The sequence below is a fragment of the Hemicordylus capensis genome, chromosome 9 (genome assembly GCF_027244095.1).
Source record: "Hemicordylus capensis ecotype Gifberg chromosome 9, rHemCap1.1.pri, whole genome shotgun sequence".
Lineage (NCBI taxonomy): Eukaryota > Metazoa > Chordata > Lepidosauria > Squamata > Cordylidae > Hemicordylus > Hemicordylus capensis.
The window spans coordinates 23,060,621-23,085,447 of record NC_069665.1 but is presented as its reverse complement, the minus strand read 5'-3'; the positions used below and the strand labels follow the sequence as shown (position 1 = coordinate 23,085,447).

The 24,827-nt window shown below is 44.9% G+C and overlaps 1 protein-coding gene and 1 long non-coding RNA gene across 5 annotated transcripts in view; one reads left to right on the top strand and one right to left on the bottom strand.

The window, feature by feature from the left end:
- ZNF423 (zinc finger protein 423) overlaps positions 1–21,971 on the top strand; it is a 311,610-nt gene extending 289,639 nt beyond the window's left edge. For all 4 annotated transcript variants that reach the window (XM_053271249.1, XM_053271248.1, XM_053271247.1 and 1 more), the window contains one exon: positions 21,271–21,971. In XM_053271249.1, the coding sequence (XP_053127224.1) occupies positions 21,271–21,300 (30 nt within the window). In that variant the 3' untranslated portion in view covers positions 21,301–21,971. The remainder of the gene's footprint in view (positions 1–21,270) is intronic.
- LOC128334420 (uncharacterized) overlaps positions 1–24,827 on the bottom strand; it is a 70,981-nt gene that overhangs the window by 17,385 nt on the left and 28,769 nt on the right. The window lies entirely within an intron of this gene.

Sequence of the window (24,827 nt, the reverse complement as noted above, 5' to 3'; positions counted from 1 at the left end):
CCATCCTGCTGCAGTGCCTGCCAAGAGTTTCTTCACTGTGTTTCTCACCCCGCAACACACACACACTCCTTTGCTGGGGCTGACAAGCTTCACAGAGTGAGTGGAGCTAAGGATGGGAGGAGGAGGGGAGTGGCACGGCTGTCCATGCGAAATGTGGTGTCTGCAGATTAGTGAGAAGTATCTTATTAAGAATTTCTTCGGAAAAAACGTTTTTTTTTAAAAAAAAGGTTCAGCCTTTCCCTGAGCATATTCTGGTGTGAAAGGTAGTTCATTCTGCTAATTTAAGTGACAGGATTGAATCTGTGTTTGTCACATCTTCTTAAATACTGGCAGAAACAATGATAGTAAATGCCTCTGTTTTCACAAAAACGTGGGGATTGCAATATTCATGGTGCCTATGGTAAGATATAGTGGTATCACACAGTTATATAATGGTATGATATGATTAGGCACCTAATGGCACAGTGGGGAAGCAACCTGCCTAGAGAGCAGGAGGCATCTGCTTCAAATCCCTGCTGGTGTGTTTCCCAGAATATGGGACACTCCTATATCAGTAAGCAGCAATATAGGAAGATGCTGAAAAGCATCATCTTATACTGTGCAGGAGAAGGCACTGGTAAACCACTCCTGTATTCTACCAAGAAAACCACATGGTTCTGTGGTCGCCACGAGATTTTTCTTTTTCTTTCTATCTGATTAGCTATCAATGCCACAGTGAAGTTTGGATAACAGCATAACAAAGGGCTAAAGGCAGGAGGGAATAAAAAGTTGTTGCTTATCACCAGCTAGCATGGCTACATACATCATTGATTTTTATTATCTACTTATTTAATGATCTATTGTAAGGTGCTCTAAAGACTATGTAGCTGGTGGAAAAGCAGGAAGTAAATGTCCTCTGAGAACTTGCTTGTTATACTCTGTTTATTCTGCAGGTGCTTTCATAATGTCCAAATGTGTATATCCAAGCGGGTCTTCAAAAAAGAAATGAGCTAGATCGCACACATGCGTGTATGTGTGTTGATGGATGGATGGAGAGGATGGTTATTTTGCGTTGGCCCATTAGGTCCAGGCTCCAAAATTACCTAGCTGAACAGGCAGAATGGAGTAGTCCGCCTCGTTCTGCCATCATGGATGAAACAGCTTGTGAAAGCTGCTTCACAGTGTGGTTTTGTCAAAGCACTCTCTTCATTTGCTGCTGCCAGAGCAAAACTAGGTTTCTTGTCCAGACATAACAATATATGCCTGAGTGTTTTCACAGGAACCATCTAGATCATTAAATATAATAGGTCTCAGCTGCAGTTTTGATCACTGAAGCATGCACACAATTCATCACAGCAAATTAGGTATGTCTTTGTAACTTATCTTTCTGCAATTTGCTGGCACTTTTGAGAGCTGAAACTTAAATTGTGCATGTGCTACACACACACACACACACACAGAGTTTTGTTGTATGAGGAATCATTAATAAAAAGATGGAGCGTTCTGTGTTCCTTTTTCCAGCGTCTTGCAGAACTAGCAGCCGTAGCAGTGAAGATCCCTGGCCACATTCATTATTTATCTATTTTAGTGAATTTCTTGTCTGCAGTAAAAGAGAGATGTAAGCTCCAACATCTCATTCTGTTTGTGCCAGCAGCTATACTACAAGCCTTTTTTTAAAAAAAGAAAAAAGAAAAACCTGATGCAACCGTTGCTCGAAATCATTACACAGACCATTTATCTGATTGGAGTTTTGGTCTGTCTGACTTGTTGAAATGCTGTTTGTTCTTTAAAAGAGCTCAAATTGACCTTCAGAGGAAAAGGCATTTTCTGCTGTTTGGTTTTGGGGAAATGGAGCAGTCATTGCCTCCACCAAACCTACTTCAAACAGGAATTGCTGTACAAAATGCTCAGCTATTGGAAAGTGTGGACTTGAGTTGGTTTAAACGCAACAGATGCTTTGTGGAGGGTGCTTTCAGCTGCTCCATGCAGTGATGGCAGCTGCATGAGGAGTAACTGGTGTGCGCTGGTTTATCATTGCAGAGCTTTTCCTTTGAGGTGTTGGTGAGCTAGTGGATGTGAATGGATGCTGGACGAGGCTATTAAAAATCGCATCTCTAAGAACATAAGAACAGCTCTGCTGGATCAGGCCCAAGGAAGCCCATAGAGTCCAGCATCCTTTTTCACACAATGGCCCACCAGATGCTGCCGGAAGCCTACAGGCAGGATTTGAGGGCATGCCCTCCCTCCTGCTGTTACTCCCCTGCAACTGGTACTCAGAGGTGTCCTGCCTTTGAGGCTGGAGGTGGCCTATAGCCCTCCAACTAGTAGCCATTGATAGACCTCTCTTCCATGATAGACCTCTCCTCCAAACCCGTCTTAAACCCATCCAGGTTGTTGGCTGTCACCACGTCTTGTGGCAGAGAATTCCAAAGTTGATTATGCGTCGTGTGAAGAAGAACTTCCATTTGTTGGTCCTAAATTTCATGGCAGTCAATTTCATGGGATGACCCCTGGTTCTAGTGTAATGTGACAGGGAGAAGAATTTTTCTCTATTCACTTTCTCCGAAGAAGAAAATTAAAAATGATAAGAAATAAAACACAGCAATAGGGCTTTCCAAAAGTTCAATAAAAAGGCTCAATAAACTTACAAATAAGAATTCAGCAGAGCAAAGCAATTAAAATTAGCCTAGGTCATATGATGAAAGGCCTTCACAAATAGAAACATCTTTGTCTGGTGCTGGAATGACATCACAGTCTGCACTAGGCAAGTCTCCCGAGGGAGAGTATCCTGGGTCCAAGGTGCCACAACCAAGAAGGCTTTCTTCCCAGTCCCACCTAATTTCTGGTGGTGATGGGGATGTGGAGGGGGGCCTCCAGTGACTAATATAATGTCCAGACAGGCTCATGTGGTAGTAGGCAATCTAGGTATTTATTCAGGGTATGCACACATCAGTTTTAAGAACTACCACATCAGAAGTGATTAACCAAATTTTGTTTTATTACATTCTGGTTGGTTGCCTGGTGATGACTGGCCATGTGATAATTTGCAATAGCAGGGATCACCCTGAGGTGATCAAGCTATAACTTCTGTTCTCTCATATATGGTCATGCTGCAGGTAGAGGGTTTAGTGCCCCCTAACCTTGTGTCCCTTTTGATCTAAATATCTCACCACCCCACACATGTGCTTAGCCAGTGGTTAGGTGCGACGAACTTCAGTTTTATGTAAGCAGTTATTTTTCTTGCTACCACAATTTCTAAGTGCTGCATTATTACAAAGTGGATTTGCCATTAAAGACCCTTTTCTCTTTAAAAGAGAAAGAAGACAAGAAAGTTGGATCTCCAGATGTGTTGGCCCAAACCTATCACAGCTTTTTCTCTTCTCCACAACAAAGCCAGGATTTGTATCCCAGGATCCTTCTGCCTAGGCTGTCAAGACATAGCTCCCGAAATGAGCGTCTGCATCCCCGAATGTTCGGCTCTCAAAGCATGGCTGCAGCTGTGTCTTGCGTGGCTTTGCTCAGTGGCAGATGGGATTAAAGAGAGCCCATGCTGGCCTCCGAGAAGGTCCTCTCTTGCCCTTGTTTGGATGGATAGTGGCAGCAGCCAAAGGCCTCTCGGGTGCAAAAAGGAGAACTTGGATGGGGTCAGACAGAACAAAAGAAGAGAGCACAGTTTAAAAATAAAAAGGTCTCAGAGGCTTGTTTTTTGCTGCTTCTTCTTTTAAAAGGATAAAAAACTTCAGATCTCTTAGAAACCACATTGGCTATATGCTGCAAATGTCAGGAAAGCATTTCCATGGTTGAAGTATATGTCTGAGAATGTAATGTGTGGATGGGTCAGGTGCCTGCTTTGAAAATCTGTATATTGTCCATGTATGCTGGTTAGGGAAATGCAGTTGTCTGCAGCTCTCTGTTGAGGGTGCATTTGGTGGCAAACCTGGTAAATGTAATATGTGAAACTGGCCCTTAGTGCATGCTGTAAAGAATAGGGCGGCGAAAGAATTTGGTGTGACATCACCCAAACAGATGTTTAAGAGTGGAACAATATGAGGCTCTTGCTAGAATCCTGAGACTTCCAGCTTTCAGTTAGTGGAAATGTTGTGCTTCTAGTCCATTGTGGATACTTGCCTGATAATCTGGAGGCAAGAGTAAAAGATGAGAATATCTATGACGTCTTACCTTTCCTGACATCAAAGAGGTGTTAAAATGTTCAGTATAAAACAGGATTATTCAATTACATCATAGCATTTACCAACCAAGCCTGATCTGTCCGGGTGCAATATCGCCCGCCTGGTGGGCTTGGTGCGTGGGGTTGCTGTTAGTGCTCTACGTTTAGCTTGGGGAAGCCTTCAAGTGAGCTGAGCCACAGTCACAGTGGTGAGACATGACCGAAACCCCATTTGGAACATTGCCACCTCTTGTTGACCATGTACCACCAATACATGCTAAACATCAAGAAGTGTTTGTGTGAATCCGCCCTGAGGCTGGCTTATTGTGGTGCACAGGAACAGCTGCACCGGTGCAACGTAGCAAAGAATAATGCTCAGCTGCCATCGCAATGAAGTGACAGCGGCCTTGTGAGCGGAAAGCGCTGGCCCAAATTCAAGGGACAGATGGAACGGGAAGCTGCAGAATTCAAATTAATTAACCACTGTGATACCATATCTCATGGCTTAAATAAGGATTAGGGGTGCTTCAATGCAAAAAGTCATTGTCCCCCATTTGGTGCTAGAGCAGTTATTTAGTATTCATGCTCTGATGCGCCAGAAAATGCAGATTGTATCTAGATTATTAGTTGTATTAATGGTTCATATCCCAGTTATAGGGGCATGCCTTCCTATCCCGCTTATTTTCTGGTTAAATTCGTTTAGCCAGTTATTCTTTGCCATGGGACTCTGTGTTTGTGTTGCAACTAAGGGTGGATTTGTGTGCTCGTTTAGCATATTTCCCTCTACAGTTTTCAGTGTACATTCAAAGGGGCTCCTCATTTAAAAACGCACATCCAATTCCGGCATGAGAATGTTCCGCCCAAACTCTGTATGTCTGTGTGAGAGAGATCAGAAGCATGTTGCATTTGGATGTGTGACTGTTCTTTGTTGTGTTTTCTCTGAACTTGTATACAACAATCAGGGCAGGAGACATTGTCGGTGAATGTCCAGACACCACCCACCCCCCGCCGCATCTGCTTGGCCTTATGAAATCAGAAGTCTTCTTAATGTTTGCTTTTAGAACAGTTACAGGTTGGTGGCCCATGAGGTATCCTAGGTGTGGATAAGAGTTGGGAAATTTCCAAGCTCCATAGTGCAGGAGTACACCATGCAAAAGCTCCAGATGAGTAGCCGCCTGCTAACCAAATCCAGAACCTCAGCAGTCTGGCATTATAGCGCAATTGTCTTATAGCGCCAGTTGTAGCGCAAGACCTCTTAAGTGCCTGACGCATCATGGTGCCAAATGCTGCCCTTTTGTGAGCATCCTCCTTCCCTGACTAAAAGGAGGGGACGGAAGGGCATCTTGCTACTTTGCTGGTACCCCAATAATCTGCTGCCTCAGGCAACTGCCTCGCCTCATGAAAGGGCCATCCCTGCTGCAGGAGTGCTGAATGGAGTGAATAGGAAGTTGCTAATCTAGCCTCCAACCTGTGTGGTAGAGGGACAACAACAGTCCTAGCAACAACAGTCTTGTGCCATCATGCTTTCAGAAGCTGAATCGTTTTATTATATTTATCCAAGGTGCTCATACATGGTTCTCCATCATTTTATTTTCACAGCAACCCTGTGAGCTTCCTAGATGAATGGGGATTTGAACCTAAATCTTAACCTCTAATTGCTGCACCACACTGAATACATGCTTTGTCAGTGTGAATCTTCCAATTTTAAGGTAGAACCACTGAGTTTTTCCTAGATACTCTTGGCATTAAATATTACCTTGAGAAAGGGCTATCTAGTTCAAAACACTATAGGGTTTGGATATCTGTCATTTGGGAACGACAAATGTTGCTTGTACCCATTATGTCCCTCTTTCCCAGCATTAAATTAGTGGGTGATTGTATTTCGGGAGACTGGTTTCTTATCTCTGCAAAAGCCCACCCAGTTACTGCCAGATAGTTGGCAGCTGAACATCAGTCTGCATCAGGACAGATGCATATTATTACAATGTGTTCAGTGGCGCATGCCAGCATATCAAAGAAGCCAATTCTTTTGTGCATGAAACTGTTCCCGAGAACGTAGAACCGTGGCAAGGAAGGAGGCACATCGGCAGCTCTGTGAGAAGGTTGTGGACTGTCCAAGCTGAGGTTAAAAGGCCAACTATTGTCAACAGAACCAACGTGCATGCTGGGATCTCCCCTTCTCTTCTTTCTGCACAACAGAAACTCCATCATGCAGTCAGATGGAAATGATGTCGTATGGAGAAGCACAAGTGTCAGATTTCTGAAAGATATGTTATGTATTTCCAGTAATGGTGATTATATTTAGTTCATATTCTCCTTTTGCATTTTGGGGACAGGGAGAGCAAGGTTCGTTATTTTGAACTGATTTTGATACTCAGCATTGTGTACCAAAGGCCAGTACAAATTGCAAATAGGTTGATGGATCCACCTCTGCGAGTAAAATTCTCAGGAGCCCACCAACTCTTGAGACAGGGTATTATTAGTTGCCTTGTTTCAGTGGGTGCCTGAGTGAATCATAGTATGTTTACAGACATCCTCGCTCTTTCTAACAGAGAACTTCTGGTTATCTCTTAATAATGTATTCTCTAGTGCTCTTATTTTTTTATTTCCAAAGTGCTGTGCTAAGGAAATTTTCCCCTGGGCTTTGCTTTACTTTCCTCCACAACAGCATTTTATCCAGTGGGGTTTTTATTTTTATTTTTTTAAGATAGGGAATACATTGCCCTTGCAGTATGATTCCTAATGGAGTATCTGAGACAATGCCAGCCCCAACCATTTATTTGGAGGAGATCCTCCAATTAGTTCCTGATAACCCATCATGGAATACACACAGGGAAGAAAATGGACAACAGTGCTAGGATTTTAAAAACTAGCGATGGGTGAACTCCTCTGATCAGACTCGGAACTCAGAGAACCGAACTATTCATCCACCACCACCACCCCGCAAAACTCAGAACATAGCTCGGTTTATCCCAAGCTGGATTCTGAGCCTAACTTGGCGCCTGTCCCCCAGTGATGTAAAATACATCTTTAAATAAAAATGTATTTAAGAAGTCTAGTGGGATCCGATCCCTCCCAGCAAACTCCCAAGTCCACCCAGCTTCCTGCCTGCCCACATCTATCTATTTCCTGGGAAATCTAGTTCCTGTTTCCCTGCCAGCATTCCTGGCACATAGCCATAGCAACATTCCAGACATCAGAGAGGGCAGTTGGGAGATAGATCTCCCTCCTTTCCTCCATTCCACCACCACCAGAACAGCAAACAAGACATGGGGTGGGATGGAAGGAACAGGACTTGGATTCAGGTTTAGGAATTAAAGGACTTGAATCAGGCCAAGCCAAGCCTTCTAATAATTTAAACCAGACCTGGCCAATCCAGAGGATCCATTCGGCCTTCCAGTGAGAGGGTCTGCTATTGTACACTTTGATTTCCTTCTGCACTAGACCAGGGATCCCCAACCTTGGGTCTCCAGATGTTGTGGGACTACGACTCCCGTCATCCCCAGCTACAATGGGCAATTGTGGGATGATGGAAGTTGTAGTCCAATGACATTTGGGGACCCAAGGATGGTTACCCCTGCACTAGACCAAATCTTCCAGTCTATGGGTTTTGAGGTTCTCAGAGCTGTGGATAGTACCCACAAGGTCAGGTCCAAAATCCCTGGGAAAAGGGCTGCAGCATCTTCTCCTTCAGTCCTTTGTGCTCTTCTTGAGTTCCGCAAACGTTGCTATCCTTTGTTCGTGGCTTCCTTTCCCTCTCGCCGTTGCCTCGCAATGGGTGCAGCGTGATGACATCATCACATGTGCGCCTGTCTGTCTCTTCAGCTGAGATCCTACTGAACAGCTGTTCAGCAGCAAGCAGGTGATCGAGCTGCTGCCCCTCCCCCTCTCTCTGTTCCCCCGATGCAGAAGAACATTGAGCTAATTAGCTATTAGCGGCCTGAACTTGAGTGTTCTAAAATGTGTCAGATTATCGCTTAATTTTGTGATCATAACGCTGTAACTGAGGAGATGGAGGAGGGGAGACACAGAATAACTCAGAGAATAAACTCCCCCCCCCTCCTGAAATACAGCCTCACCTAGTGTATTTTCTAGGAGAGAACTAGTGTATTTTCAGGAGAGATATGCCCCCGCCCCCCACTCATTTGAACATTCAGCTGTCGGTCATGACTGTCTTCCTGTAGCTGCATGAAGAATGAGCTGGTTGCTTCTTTGGAAGGAGGTGGAGCAGCTACTGGGGGCGTTAATCGGCAGCTATTGAAAGAAGGTTCAAGTAGGAAAACTTGGTGGTTCTTTGGGGAACTGTCTGGTCTGAAATTAAGAACATTGTACTGCGTTCTCTGAATCATCCATGGCTTGTGTTTACCCCTCCTATTCTGTAAAGTGCATGGTGCGTTACAAAGTGTGTGGGTGGGTCATGTTCTGAAACATGGTTCAGAATCCATCTCTGGCTCAGGGCCACCCTAGACATGGTGTGGTCACTCCCATGTTTGGCATCCTGACAACTTATTCAGTATGAAAAAGAAGCTGCAGAAGGGCCCAATTCAAAGAGGAGCTCGGGGGGGGGGCTAACCCAGAGGCGCTCTTACCCCCAGACTTTGGGGCCAAAGTCCAGGGCCGCCTCACCCCCTGGGGGCCCCTCAAATCCACTTAGTCTGTCCTGGGTGGTGCGGTCTCTGCGCCACTGGCCCGTGCTGTGCCAGGTGGCTGAGCGTGATTATGACCTACCTACACAGGGTACTTTAGAGAGACAGAGGGGAGAATGGGGAAAGGAATATGTGGGATGGAAATACGTTAGATTGAGAGTTGAAATGTTTCTGCTAGTGCATATTTGCATAAATATGCCTGTTTTATATTCTTAAATTCTTGTGAGTTCAGTTGCTATTTGTGCACTCGAGAACCCACTTATTAAAAATACTGCATGTGTCAAGGAGTGTGTGTGTGAGTGGGGAGATGCTTAACTTGCAGCGGGTCAGGGTGGGGCCTCCAGAGGCCTTTAGGGCCAGGCTCCAAAATTACCTAGGTGCACTCCTAGTCTAACTGTTCCCTCCTGTACCATGATGCTGATCCAAACCGCCCCGCCAAATCTGCTATTAGCTGCCAAAGGGGAACTGTATGGGTGCAAACATACTCATAGGAATACAAGAAACTGCCTTATGCTGAGTCATACCATTGGTCCATCTAGCACAGTATTGTCTACACTGACTGGCAGCAGCTGTCCGAGGTTTCAAGCAGGAGTCCTTCCCAGTACTACCGGGGGATGCTGCCAGGGATTGAACCTGGGACCTTCTGCAAGCAAAGCAGATGCTATGCCACTGAGCTACGGAGATTATTTGGCATGGGTGCAAAGAGCTAAAAAGCAAAAAGTGTTTGCTGCATTCACACTTAGAAGTTCACAGAAATTGTAATGTGATGATGGGAAAACATTCATCCATTGATCACCTTCCAGCCAGTTACAGAATGGAAGCATCCTGTGAACGCGGTCTTTCTGGCAGGACTTGAAAAATAAACAGCATATTTATCTAGGAAATCCGAAAACCAGCCAGATAACTAGCCACACTCACAAGTTACCTGGAACAACTGAACTGGGAATTAACGCCAGGTTTTAGGACAAGCGTTGCTTACCCGCTATCGGTTTTAATGAAGTGTGTTAACTAAATTGGATTTGGAGTTCTCACTGAAAGCTCTTTATGGCATGCTCTTGAGTACATTTACCGTTTTGTCGGAAGTGCATGCTAGTGAACATATGAGTCTTTAAGACAGGCCATCTGTTAGTGTGAGACCCTTGGATGATAGTCAGAATGTTCTAAAAATAAGCATATATATGAACTGCACAGGGGTGCAAAGGTGATTCTCCTCCCCATTCTTTTGAGTGGCACAGGAAAGCAAAAACAGCAAAATGCAATTAGGTGGGTCATTCTGCTCTCCCGGTTTTCCTCTCCTTTCTCCAAAATGCTTTTATGACGAGCAGCCGCGCTGCCGCCTCCTCCCCCTGCCCCGGTTGCTGGCTGTGACATCTCCAGCTTTGGATTAGCACAGCCCCAATCTAAGACCCGTGTTTTGTCCCCTGAGGAAGCCACAATATTAAGCTCTGCTGGCTGAGGCAAGTACCTTCCCATCTCCTCTGGCTGAATAATCTCGTTATAAAAAGTCCAGGCACAGAGATCCTGATCTTTAGTGATAGGTTGCTCTTAATTGCATTAAACAAAAGGCATGGGGGAAGAAAGGAAAATGCAATATGCAATATCGCAAATAATAATTTTAAACATCTAGAAAACTGCCCATTTCTGAGAGAGATTTAAGTTCCTCCACATTTTGGATGCTATTTTTCCAATTTTAAACAACCCACGATTTCCTGCTTATTTCATCGGTTAACTAAGAGTTGGTGTGGTGTAGTGATTGAGAGATGCAGCTGTGGATGTAAGGTAAAGTGTGCCGTCAAGTCGATTTCGACTCTTGGCGCCCACAGAGCCCTGTGGTTGTCTTTGGCAGAATACAGGAGGGGTTGACCATTGCCTCCTCCCACGCAGTATGAGATGATGCCCTTCAGCATCTTCCTATATCGCTGCTGCCCGATGTAGTACCAGTGGGGATTCGAACCGGCAACCTTCTGCTTGTTATTCAAGCATTTTCCCCACTGCGCCACTTAAGGTGTGGGTAGCTGTGGATGTAGAACTCCCCAATTCAAATCTGCATCATGAACTCACAAGGTAGCCAGGAACACCACACTGTTTTCTCAGCCTTGGCCCTCACTCTGCCCTCCAATATTGGGCAGTAGGACTAATCTCCCTTACAGGGCTGTTGTGAAGATTACTGTGGTCTTATCTATTTAAGATGTCCAGTTCTATACGAACACTTAAGTTTTTTTTTTTAAGTTGCAGTCAAATTTCTGATCATCTTCATCATCTCATTTATACCCCACTATCTTTATGAAGGTGCTCAAGGTAGTGTCTATAGTTTCCAAGGGGTTTCCTTCCAGGCAGACTTGCGTGGGGCATCTTGGGACTTCCAGGGGCAGGGCGGCCCCTGATTCCCACAGCCCCCACTGACTCCGTGGGGGGCGGCTGATCGTGTGGCCGCCCAGGGCTGCAGGCTTGATCATCTGCGGGGAGTAAGACGCTTCACACTAATCGTGTGAAGTGCCTCCATATCTCTGAAAAATCCCCACCAATATCAGCTGACATAGAGAGGTATCTTGGCATAGAGAGGGCCTTGACATGATTGCAGTTAAAAACTGGATCTGAATGGTATGCTTCCCAAGAAATAAGCCTCTCTGTGGTGAATTTCTCATACATCTGTTACATTTCTAAGGCAATTCCCCCTGCAAGCTGGGCCCATCACATTGCGGGTTTCTCTCCCCTTGCCAGTGGACCCCACTGATGGTAGGTGGGGAGACAAAATGGTGTGATGAGCTAACCGTGATCTGTTGTATGCAATACTGCTGAGCAATGGGCAACTCAGCAGAGGGATGCTGAGCTCCATGGGAAGCATAATGTTTAGTCCAGATCTTACATTTAGAACTTACATCTATATAGATATAATACACAAGGTCATCGGTGGCAAGCCTCGCCCACACAGCACGAAGTGCATGCATGGCGAGAGAGAGCATGATGGCGATGGCCGAAGCGGGTGTCTTGGGGGTGGCAAGCGCCTTCATGGAAATCTCTGGCGTCGGGGGCTTAAATGTTTCACCCACACTCAGCCGAGGAACAGCAGGAGGGCGGTGGAGGAGGGAGGGTGAGGAGGGAGAAAGCAGGAGACGGGCGGAGGTGGGCAGTTGCTGCCGAGGAAGAGCAGGGGCCAAGGTGAGGGGTCAGAGACTGGGAGATCTAGGGCACAGATGTTTTGCGCCAGGCCAGCTAGTTAATATATAAAATGATACTTTCGATATGTTGTTGAAAGCGTCAGAAGTAGATGTTTTCAGCGGACCTTACTGTATCACAGTGGTCTTGTGAATGGTTCAGGATACCTCGTTCGGTAGCTCCTGTGATGGAAAGAGAAGTCCTGACACGTCACGTTTGTTTACACACATGGTTCTGGTTGTTGTCATATACATCAATCCGCCAGTTTATTTGTATACTGCAAAATTATTTTGTATACTGCAAAACATTGTGGCTTACAGTGGTTGATGGCAAACCAAACAGCAGCAATAGTAAAACAGTCATATCTAGCAAACAAGTGTAATGACTGTGGGAAATGTTGGCTGGGGGAAGACTACAAAGAGAGATGAATGGGATGAACTAAACTATGAGATGGGGTAGGGTGGGGGCTCAAAATCTTTCTCTTGGCAAAAACATAACCTGACCTGTGAACAAGGTCTTGCTTATTCGTTTGGAGGGCTCAGGATAGAGAAGGAGCCCTTTTCTTGGTAAGAAAGAGTGAGCTACAGGAGCCAGACTTCTGTCAATTTCATCTGCAAAGCTGCCTGCAAATATTCCTCCTCCTTTCTGCTGGTCTATCAATAGCCAAACCCATTTGGGGAAGGTGAGGAAATCTAAAGAGTAATAAAGACCTTGAGGAGCAATGCTAAAATAAGACTGCAGTGGAGCTTGGACCCAAAGAAGTATCCTCCTTCCCGGCCACACAAGTGTAAAGAATGCATAATGAAACATAAGGTGAGCAATCCATAGACTCTGAAGTAGACTTGGAGGACTCCCTGGGTAGGAAAAATATAGTGATTAGTAGGCATTATCTTCTCAGATGTCACCAGATCATGCAATTGGCTTCTGCGAAACCACTGGAACCAAGATTCCCTGTTTCTGTGTTGCCACCTGTGGCTACAGTGACTTCCATTTACTGTGGGTCATTGCAGCCTGGTGTGCAGAATGGGAAGATGATAATGCACTCACAAGGCTCACTTAAATGGAAGAGATGCGTGGGCTGGGCCTTTCTATATGCATATCCAGACATCCGTTGTTTCCATGGGTGAGCCAACGGATTAATCAGCTGCTGAATTTGATGCTGGCTATTTTGTTACAGGAATCTCTTATCTGTTCATGATCAGATGGGAAACCTTCTAGCACGGGAGAGGCATTATTACTATAGAGCACTTTCATGCTTGCAAGTGAGGTTCACCAGTCTTGTCAAGGTCGTGTCTTTAATTCACGTTTCTCAAGATGGGGAAACTTCAAATCAAAGACTTCATTGCTCATGGCCAAGCCCTAGGCATATCTAAAATAGGTCTTTGGATCTGGCCCTTGCTTCCCCCAAGTTCAACAACCCTTTAGTACACTTTCCTCTTTGGAAAGCAGAGCAGAAAACTCAGAGATGCCTTCCTGTGATGTCACTGAACATAATCATCCTTAGAGATGGGCAAGCCACCTCCAGTTCACTCTGAAATACCTGGGCACATCCTATTCAGGGTGAACACTCAAAATCCCCTCTGCCCTCATAGTTGAGCCCTATGATGCCCAGCAAGAAATGATGCACAGAGCATCATTTGCAGTTAAGGAAAGGCCCTGTGGGGCCCTCTGTCCTGCCCTCTGCTGTCTGTTGTCCCCTTCTTCAAAGTAAAGGGGTTTCCCCACCTTGGGGAAGCAGAGGGGGTAGGCAGTAGAGGGCAGAGACGTGGCAGTGGTGGGGTGCTCCATTTCAAGTCGAGTCCAGCTCTAAGGGGGCTGGACCTTACTCACAATGGGCCCTGCCTTATTTGAGGAGGGGAAGTTCATATTTTGAGCTCCCCCCTTTCCAATACTTACCCCATCTCTAATCAGTCCTGTAGGCAGTGCATTTAGGGGACAGGTAGCAGCGTAAAGTGCACCCTTTAAGCCCCCTGATAGGAGTATCCGGTGCTCTTCCTCATTGTTCATGAGACTACAGCCTCAATGGAGTCATCTTAGATTCCAAGCTCTCAAACAAACAAGAAATCCTGGCACACAGAAGATGCGTAACAGATGCAGAGCAGCATCACCGAATGGTTGTGTTATGGCCTCAAACAGTCGTCATTCCCCTCCCAGTAGCATTTTAATTTTTTCACCTGCTCCTGTTGTAGTACCCCCATGATTTGCTGGCAGGGACTCCTATTGCAGTGTGGAAGATTCTCAGCTTGAATGTCAGCTTTTCAGCTTTGCTCCTTTTTTTTTTTTTTTAAGGTTTCCGACCCTCACCCTGCCCCCACAGCTCTCCGTGTTTCCTTACCTTACGCTCAATGTTCTCTTAAATCCCACTGACTTTATTGCTGTCTGGAAGGCAGAAAGTATGCTAGAAATGCCTTTATTGTTATATGTTTAGTTATAGACGCAGGAACAAAGCAGACATCCTTAAAAGTGCTCTGCAAGTGGTAATTGGCTGAATACAAACATGGGTGCTGAATGCCCATAAACAGCTCCCTTTCCCTGGGTGGTTGACTGACATAAGCATTGCAAGCCACTGTTTACTCCATCTGCATTTGTGGTGCCCAACTCCAGCTGTAGAAGAGAGGTGTCTTCAATTCAACACACTAATAGTTCTTTAAAAGTATATTGCAGGGTTCCTGTAACAATGTGGGAAGATAGCTGCCTCTAACTCCTGGCTACTAGTGATGTCACCAGAGTTCATAATTGCTTGTCCCAAAATACAAATTTAGCCTGCTCATAATGATCAGGTGCCTAACAAACAAATCAAGTGTTACTTGCTCCCTCTCTCCAAATCATTCTCCAGCTTGCTTGTTACCTGAGCTGTTGCATCTTCCCTTCCTGATGATTTGAATGCTGCAGTAGTGGTGTCCCAGTTATCAGGGATCCAAGGAAATGTGTATTTTCCCAGGGCACCCAAGTCCTTGGTATGGGCTTCAGGTGCCCTGGAAACAACATGCCCCAGAGATCCTTGTGCCTAGCACACTGCTGAGCATGAGATCAATGGGAACTCAATGAGGTCCATATTTTGGAATTAGGCTCTGGAGGGGAAGAAACAGCTGTTTTCCATTTTAGTAAAATATACATTTAGAGACAAAACACTGTCTGCCCTTAAAACTGGGTAGTCATCCACAGAAAACTAGAAGTGCATGTTGGTTTTAGTATCACTTGCGAAGGAGACTTTCAGCTTTAGAGCCGTGGTACTGACTTACCACTAACCACCTCATGGTGCAGTGCGGAAGTAACTTGCCTAGGAAGCAAGAAGTTGCTGGTTTGAAACCCTGCTGGTATGTTTCCCAGAATATGGGAATATGTTTCCTAGAATATGGGAAACACCTATATTGGGCAGCAGCGATATAGGAAGGTGCTGAAAGACATCATCTCATACTGCGCGGGAGGAGATAATGGTAAACCCCTCCTGGATTCTACCAAAGACAACCACAGGGCTCTGTGGGCACCAGGAGTTGACACCGACTCGATGGCACAACTTTGCTGACTTACCATCAGCTTTAAGAGCTTTGGCTACCTCTCTTTTGATGCAGATGTGGGTCTCTACTGCTAACCAGTCTGGCGATAGGAGAATGACTGCTCTGGTTTCCCACCCCCCAGTATATTATTATCTGAGATACAACCCACAGGGCTTCCCTGAGACGAATATTCATGCAAACCACAATTTGTTTATGGCAAATGTCTCTCCAGCCCTTGGGACTGATGGGTGGTGTGATGATCCAGTGGGGTCATGGGCCCTTGGGGAGGGAAGCGGTGAACCCGCTTCGGAATTGCCATTGAATAGGACTGTAATCAGTGTGCATCTCTGCATGGCCTCTTGCTTACAAAAACAGTGTGCTCTTTGTATTAGATGTGTGCAGAAGGTATTATTAACCCATGTTTCAGGAGAGAGGGTTCACAAGGAGAGCTTCATTATCAGATTTAGAGCCACATACCATTCTGTTATTGACCTGCCTAGTGCAATCAATGCAGCAGCCACACAGGTTGGAAATCATGTTCTCAGCCTTAGACCGTATGCTTTGCCGCTAGTGCTGATTGTGCATTATCTTTTAAATGACACTGCCTAAATAAGTATGGATCTGTCGAGTGCCTACAGCCCTTGCTTCGATTGGAGGATGCTAAACCTTCTGCGTTGGTTTTCTCTGGTATTCATGATGACCGCAGAGATTGCAGTGGCTTCATTGATGCAAGCAGGCGCATGTCAGAACACAGATGTGTAAACAGAAAGCAGTGCTGTTGTGGTGACATGAGACGCATGAAGTGAATAGGAAGATCTTTGATTGCGGTGAAAATAAGGTGAATTGACACACACTAGTGGTTGGATACATTTGTGTGAAAGCTAATTATGCAATTGTCCTGTGCAAATTGATAACATGACATTGGAGTTTCTTAAACTGTCCCATTGATATTCACAGGCTCCAAGTGATGTTGGGAGGAAGTGTACAAACTGATAGAGTGACACATTGTACAATCAAAATGCAGAACCTCTACTTGGAAACTAAGTATATTGCCCGGAGCGTGTACAAAATCCTTCTGAGGAATCTGCATCTCCAGTGTTGCTTTGAGATGTACACATAGCCGTTATACCATACACTTGTTAGGCTGTCAATTTGTACATATTCTTCATGCCTTAGTGGGAATGCATGCAACCTCCAGTGCTTATGCCCATTCTCATGGAGTCTGCAGTGGAGCATGAACCAAGGGGAGTCAAAAAGGCAAAAGGACTGTACAAAAACCTGGGGCGTGAAGCATTAACATAGTACGTTATTTACAATTTCCTGGTGCATCAAGGCATAAATACTAACTTGTACTTTAGTGTAAAATGGAAGGTTCTTTGTAGTGAGGGAATAGCAATAGGGATGTGCCCGAATTGGCATGGGCAGCCGCAGCCCAGGACCAGTTCCCTTAAAAACCAGTGAGCAGGTCTTTACATGTGCGGCGGCCATGTGCGTACTGACGCCGTGCGCTGGTTGCCGGGAGCAGCACTGCAGTCATGCACAACCTTTTGGAAAGCAAGCACCATGCCTGGTGAAGCAGTGGGGTGGCTGAGGAGCAGACAAGGACCTGCTCACCGGGTTTTTAAAAGGAACTGACCCCCACTCCGCTGAACTGGTTCAGATGCGGGCGCTCAAGCCAGTTCAGCACTTCCCTAAGGAGGCACTAGACCGCTTTAGGCGCATCCCTAAATAGCAAAACTGTATTCTTTAAGCGGAGACCAGTGCTGGACTCTCGGGCACATAAGGTTGGAGAGAGAAGATCAGAGAGGAAGTCTACTGCTCTTAGAATCCTTACCCTTGTAGAGAAATTGTGGGGAGCCAAAATGATTCTCTACTTCTCTCCCCAAATCAGCCCAAGCTATGGACTGCTGACATGCACTTGCCACAGCTGCCAGGAAATATCGCCATCTGTAGAGGGCAACACTCATGGGTCTGTTGAGGAGGGTGGATCCGTGTGAGCCATTAGCTCTGCTGACACAGGGAGCAACGAAAGAACTTTGGACTTTTTGCTGGCTCCCTAAGCAACAATGTTTTAGGTCCAGAAGGGAGCTTTCCCCTTTGTCGCCAAAAAAAGATTGCCAAGGGAGGTGAACTTGGGGTGCAAAGATGTATGTGTCCTGTGATGCCCACCATCAGAGCCCAATTTTCCCCTCCCTCCAAGTTTACTTTTGACACCAGCCTGAGGGATTTCCCTTTCCCAGTAAAAAGAAAGAAAGGGAGCTGAGGATTTTTTGCAGGGTGACTGGAAGGTAGGGAGAAAAGGAATAAAATATTCTTTAAAGAGTTCCCTCAGAGGCCTTCCCCTCAGGGGGAATGGCACAGAGCTTCATTTTCCCACTGGGGACTTATAGTCCCAGTCCAGTCTCTGATGGGAAAAGATGCTCTCCCAAGGCCTGAAGTGCCTGCAGCTGTCTCCACTGCCTCTTCCACCCCACTTCCCCAAGGTAAAATTTTGGAGTGGTCTTTGTTTGGGCAGGGGAAAGGGGGAAGCTGTCTGGATCAGAGTGAGCACAACCCTGATTATGCTACAAGAAGCAGTCTGTGAATGGGGATCGGTTTGCTCCAGTTTTGCTCATGAGTGCTCCTGCTCAAGGCTCATGACATCTCTGGGGAGGAAGTGATGCATGCTTCCTGTGTGAGTAATAACATCCTTTTCCTCCTTCACTGTAATATACAAACCTTCCCTATGGATCTATGAACTACCACCAGCACCACCCAAACCCCAGAAAGAATAACCCCAGCTCTCGCGACACAGGCCAAGGATTCATAAGATGCATTCTCTGGGTGAAAATAATTACAATTAGTTTATCACTTCAAAAGGCAGCACAACAAGAAGGTGACACCCAGTAGACACAGGCCGAAGAACAGCAATTCCAATACACGTGCAAGCAGCAAAGTATTAAATAACTCAGCGTGTTTCAGACCCCTAAAAGCTGCTGTTCAAAGTAAAAACCTCCTATAAAAAAATCTAGTTGAGCTGAAAATTCACTTTAGGGGACTTTCACTTTGGAGTTGGCGGTTATGGAGCAGGGGGCACCCTTTACCAGGACCACAAAGCAGGCAGCAAAAGTAGGCAGTGATGCTCCCTGCAGTTCTGATGGCTTATGGACACCTTTTTTGCCCTGTGCCACAGCAGTAACCACTGGAAGCGCAAAGCCACTGCCAGTATGTTTGGGTGGCTTCCCTACCCCTCCCAGCCAGAAAAAAATAGCCCATAGGACACCCCCTCATTTTGTGACTTGCAAATAGGTCCGTGAAATGGGTGAGGGAGATTTCAGCTCCCCCCCCCCCATATAAGTGCACATGCGCGCGCACACCCTGTGAATCTGACCCTCATTAGATACCCCTCATCTTTCAGCCTCCATCTTCCACCTGTAAAATGGGAACAACAGGGACCTTCCTCATGGGGTGCTGTAAAATGCAGTAGTGGCAACCCTTATTCTCCTCCCACAATGCAGTTTTAGGGGAGAATTGCTGTGCCATTTGCAAGCTCAAAGTTAATTGCCATCTTCACTCTGATTTTTAATTTCCAACAAGCTTTCCTGCACCTGATTTCCAGACAGTGATGCTTTTTCTGCCTTTCCCCTTCAGCTTTTGTCATGCGGTGCGCAAAAGAATGAGCTTCCTTGTGTAGACCAGAGTTTCATAAGATACCCATTGGTCACAATGCTGCTAGTAACTTTGACGTGATCTAGAAACTCCACAGCACTTCTGACATCTGGTGGTCACTCTGGGGAAGTGCACAGTTCAGCAACTATTGTACCAGTACTTAAATGGGGTCGTTGCTACCTCGAGAGACAAGGCCTGCAAATGGAACTTGCATTAGTTAAATGTTGTCACCAGATAGTTTTCATTAGACCGATGTCATCTTAACATTAAAGGACTCGCGGTCTCCCCACCCCCGTTTGGCATGGAGAGTAAGTTTGGGTTGCTATGGAGGAAGTAAAGGAACATAGGAAACTGCCTTATACTGAGTCAGACCATTGGTCTATCTAGCTCAGGATTGTCTTCACAGACTGGCAGTGGCTTCTCCAAGGTTGCATGTGAAGTTAAATCTCTTAGTATATTAATACGATGTTGCACTGCCATTGAAGAGGCATTAAAGGCTGCTTTGCAAACAGGTATTCCAAAGCAAACACCACGTTTCCAGTTAATTTAGGCTTCATTCTTGTGAGGACTTTTTATTAAACAGATATTATAGGAAAAACTCCAACTGAGCATGGAAATTTGGGATTTGAGAAAAAGAAGTTTGAAGTATTCCAGGTGTTTGTACTGTAAAAGTAAAAAGATACCTAGGCTCCTATCCAAAGGAAACGAGACACAGTTAAGCCCTTTAAAAATTAATGTGACTTAAGTTGACTATGACTAACTTGTTCCCTCATGTTTGGTGGCACTTTAGCATGATTAATTTTCTCTGGATTGGGACCACAACCTTTGATTCACGGGAGTAGTTTCCACTCATATAGGCAAAGTGGCATTCGTGCTTGCAAAGTTTAGGTCAAGGTAGAATGTGACCTACGAAGAGATGGAAACTCTTCAGTGCCACCAGATCAGATGAGCTAATGCCCTTCAACTGTTCATACCGAATCTTTTGATAAAAGATCGAAGACTAAAAGCAGTGGAGGGCGGGGGAAGATCCTGAACCGGGGAACAAATAGTGCATGAGTGGCAAAAGGGAAGGGTGTGCTTCCTGGAGCAAGATACTACCGACGCCATCCCTGAGGTGCCTGTAACTCTGAGACTCTACTTCCGTTTGCATTAGACTGGATATGCAACTTCTGTATAGCATTAAGATTTATTTAGCCTCTTGGCAAATGACAGGCAGGATGTCTAAATTCTAATGTCTCCCCGGAGGCCCTTGGTTGCAGCTCCCTTTATGGAGGAATGGAAGCTAATTGCAGAGGTGTGCAATAAATGTCATCCTTTCAGCGAAAATAAGCCACTGAGCAACACAGCCGCCATTTTCCAACTTGTCCGCTAATCCTTTTCTGCTGCAGAAATGCACAATGGCCAGCATATGTGGATGTTTCCTCAAGGTTGAAGCATTCAAAGTCACATGTGGATGCCTGCTGGCTGGTTTTACCTAGCTATACATTGAGGGCTTCTTCCTTTGTGGTGGGGGCCAGCTGCAGTTAAAGTTGTCATTGGTGAGGCCCATGGGCATGTCTTGTGCCCGAAGACCATAGAAGCCAGCGTGACTTAGCCGCACCAGGCTCGGGATGGGCTGGAACACAGCAACTGGTGCTTTGGTTGCTGGAAGTATTTCTCCAACTGTCAAGTGTGCGTGTCGCAATCTGGCCGCCTCTTTCTGCCAAGACTTTCCATCAGCACTGAGTGAGAATAACGAACAGGATATGGCAAAGCGAAGGGTGGGTGTCCCTAAGCGGTGGAGAATATTGTTTAATTGTTACAGTTAAGGCAGTCCCAGAAGGCCAGCTTCCTTGTAGAGTGTTACCACTTTGCCTGAATGTAGTGAAATCCTCCTGGCGCTACTTGGCTGGCTGAGATTCGTTTCGTTGCGTTTCTTTCTCTTTCTCTCTCCCCCCCCTTCCTTAAGTTCATGCCAGCATTAACAGATCTATCAGTACAAAGCAAATGTGTCACATTGGCAGCTGTTACTTAGGAGCATTTTCTCTCCCCCCCCCACCCCATTGCATTTTGTTCTGTAATAATTGCAAAGCTTTTATGTTGAGTTCCGCATAAATGCGACTGAGTAGGAGGGTACGGGCTTGCTTTCTATTATTCTGCCCCTCACGCACGTCTCCTTTCCCCCATCTTTTTCCAGAACCACACGTTGAGCCAGCACGCTCAGTGAGCCCCTGGCACTACAGGACACCTCTCTGCAGAAGACTTGACGGAAGCTCAGTGGGGAAGACCATTTGAACATTACATCCAATCAAAGTGTCATTTGCAACCCAGATGTAAAACTCTAATGATTTGGCCATGAGGCGCTGCTATTATAAGCAGCTGGAAATGAATATTAATGGAAGAGATTAAAAGTATTCCATGCGCAGTATTTTTTATTGTCCTTCTTGAGCTTAGTGTACTTTAAAGCTTCTGCTTCTGACTGAATTTATAGTTGCTAGATAGGAATCTGCTTTGATGCTCTTGCCCTTTGTTGCTTCTTGTATTATACTGATAGTTCAAGATTTAGGAGTGATTTTCTCTCTCTCTCTCTCTCTCTCTCTTTTTCCTTTCCCCCCCTTCCCTGTTTAACTGCTTTTTAATTGCAATTTTAGGTAATTGTGCGTTGTGATGTGATGGCTTGGCTATTGTCTGAATTTTTTTTTACACTTTTTGAGGGTTTTTTTAAACAATTAAAGACTAATGCTTTGATTGGATTTGCCAGTTCACCAGACAGTGATTAAAAAAAAAACCTACGTAATGAATATCATCAGTTTCAGTGCAACTGGATGGTCTGCTTTATAAATGTGACTTAATCTGATTGCATTAACTAATACAGTTCAATAAAAGGAATACATTGGATGAGTGTTTGAGTCTTAGTCCATCTACCCATGTGTGTGTTGCTTACTGTGTATAGTGTAGAAGTATAATTCATCAGGTGGGAAAGGTTTCCTAAATCTAAACTTGAACCTTCATCTTTTGCCCATTTTTTAAAAGTGGGGGGGAAGAGTGGGGGAAGCCAAATCAGATTAAATCAGCTTGATCCTCTTCCAGCTTCCCAATTAAGAGAATTCTGTGGCACACAGCAAATCTCGCCCACAGCTACAAATGTGGTGCCAAAAGGGTGGCAAAGTAATTGTAGAGCACCTAAAGCATGAATAGACCTAGCTCAATATGTGTTTAGTTATTTAATTTGGCTTTAAGAGGGACAGGCAGAAAGCAGATCAGGTCCTACTGAAAGATCTCTGGGCAATTTGAAACATAATAATTAGCCCCACCCCCTGCACCATCATTTTGTGGCTAGCTCTGCCCCCTCCCCAGCAACTACTTTGCAGCTAGCTCCAGTTGGTGGACCTCTGGATTCTAGTAAAAAATAATCCTCTCAGTTTTAGGGATGTGCAGAATGGTTAGCAGTTGGAACATTCCAACCATGAACTGGGCCATTCAAATGAAGGGCCTGTTCCAAGCTCAGAACAGAACGACCCTGTTCCAAGCTTGGAACATTCCAAATTGACCAGTTCCGCGGATCTTGAATTCCATTTTGAGCTCAGAACGGAATGCAAGATCTGTTTTGTGCACATCCCTAGTCATTTTCAAATCAAATCTTTATTATGGTCAACAACCTGCTTCACATAAAGAGTAATCACTACCTAATAAAAGCAACAACAGTAACAGCAGCAAAGCAAGAAATTGTGCATGCAGAACATATGACACAACTAACTTAACTGACATAACTAATTTATTAGGTTAGCCAGAGTGTAAATGACTACAAGAACTGTAGTCAATTACACTTGTTAGTATATAAATTAGAATTGTCATGTGTATGCCATAACACAGTTTATGAATTTTGTAAGCTGATAGACAAAATTTAGCAACATTATTTGAAATATCAGAATGCTGATCAGAAAGGAGGAATGACAGACAGGTCTATCAAGCCCCAAGTTTTAAAACTACTGTCTGCTTACTTTTCCTTATATCTCCACAGGTAAAAGGGCTAGAGAGGTTTTTGTAGTGAAAGCTAAAAATATAAGAATCCCAATCATTTCAGTGATTTGGACTAGCCAACCTTGTGATTTTAATCTGTAGGACCTGAGAAGTTTGCATGTATAGAAAAAGCCCACAGAAACTAAACTTATAGTTTGGAAACTACAGGAAGCCCACAGAAACTAAATCCCAATAAGATTCTGCTATGTGTAGTAACATCATTAGCCTTTGGGAGAGATACATAAAACTTATTCTAAAGGCGAATGGGCAATAGGCACAGGAAAACTGTGTATTCTGCTGCATTCTATAAATTTTTCTGTACAGACAGCAACAGGTGGAAGTTATAGGTGAGATGAGGCTAAATTTGTATGCCCAATGTACGAAGAGTATAACTGGTTCTCTGGACACACTGATATTGTCCTCCATAAATTATGTAGAGCAATTACAGAGGCCATTATTTGGGGATGTCCCAAGCAGATTCCCCTAAAAGTGAACCGATTTTCAGAGTACTGGGAGAGGGAAGGTGTTGCACACTTAAAATGAGTGATGGGTGGGCTCAGCTCAATTCAGAATCAGCTCAGTATTTTACTACCTTTCTTAGTGAGCATTCAGGAAAAATCCCTCATCTGATTCCATGGGTTTTCTTTCCATTTGTAACATGAGCACACGTGCTTATCTTGCCCCATGGGAATTGGAGTTCTCAGTACTAGCCAGGGCTGAAGACCACTTGGAAATTCAACATGTACATCCTCACCCAAAACAAACCCACTCAGAACAAGAGAAGGTTTAATAATAGATATTACTTTGTTTATAGGCCACGCCATAACAATTGTTCTCTGGGCAGACACAAGACATGGGTAGGGGGTGGTACCCCTCCCCCCTCCACACACACACAAACAATGTTTGCAAGACCTATTGAGGGAATTGACCCAAATAGATATTTGCCAAACAAAAGGCTACTTGGTAGGGCGATCTGGTTGCATTGTTCTTATCCATCAACGAAAGTTTCATCAAGTGGGTGCAGCTCGTGCATCTGCCAAGCAGCTGGCTTTGTAGCTCATGTAGTTTGACTGCAAGCAACTGGAGTTTCACGAGTAAAAGGTAAGGAACTTTTTCACATGTACCTTCAGAGGAACCTGAATGCTGACTATCGTGCAGAATCTTGTTTTACATTCTAAACAAGAACTTCAGAGAAATAATGCTTGGTTTTTACTACATCTCATTATTATGAGCGGGACAAATGTATATTCTGAACTGGGTAATATTTATGAACACCAGTGATTTCTCTACTTCAAATTAGAATTTAAGAACACCAGATTTCACTTGTCTATTATTCTGATGCTCACAACAAGCAGGGCTCCCAAAAATAGTTTGCAGGTGGTGGTGGTGAACATTAAGCACACACATTCATGTACAAAGTGCTGCACAGTAATTTAACAAGTAACGTCCTTGCAGCATAAGCTTCCAATCCAAGGACCTCACTCTGGATCACAAGTAAAATGAAAATGTTGTCAGCCAATTCACCCACAACACTGCTGTGGCTATCAACCAACAATTTAGACGGTACATGATGCACCAAAGCATTGTTTTTAGTTGTCCAAGGGAACATCCCTCTGGCTTCACACAATCAAGTTATCAGAATTCAGTTTTAGGCATCCTCGAGCTTCCTAAAGGTAGAACTTAACAATATCCTGACAAGCAAGTCTTCATAAAGCCATGGATGCTAGGATAAAA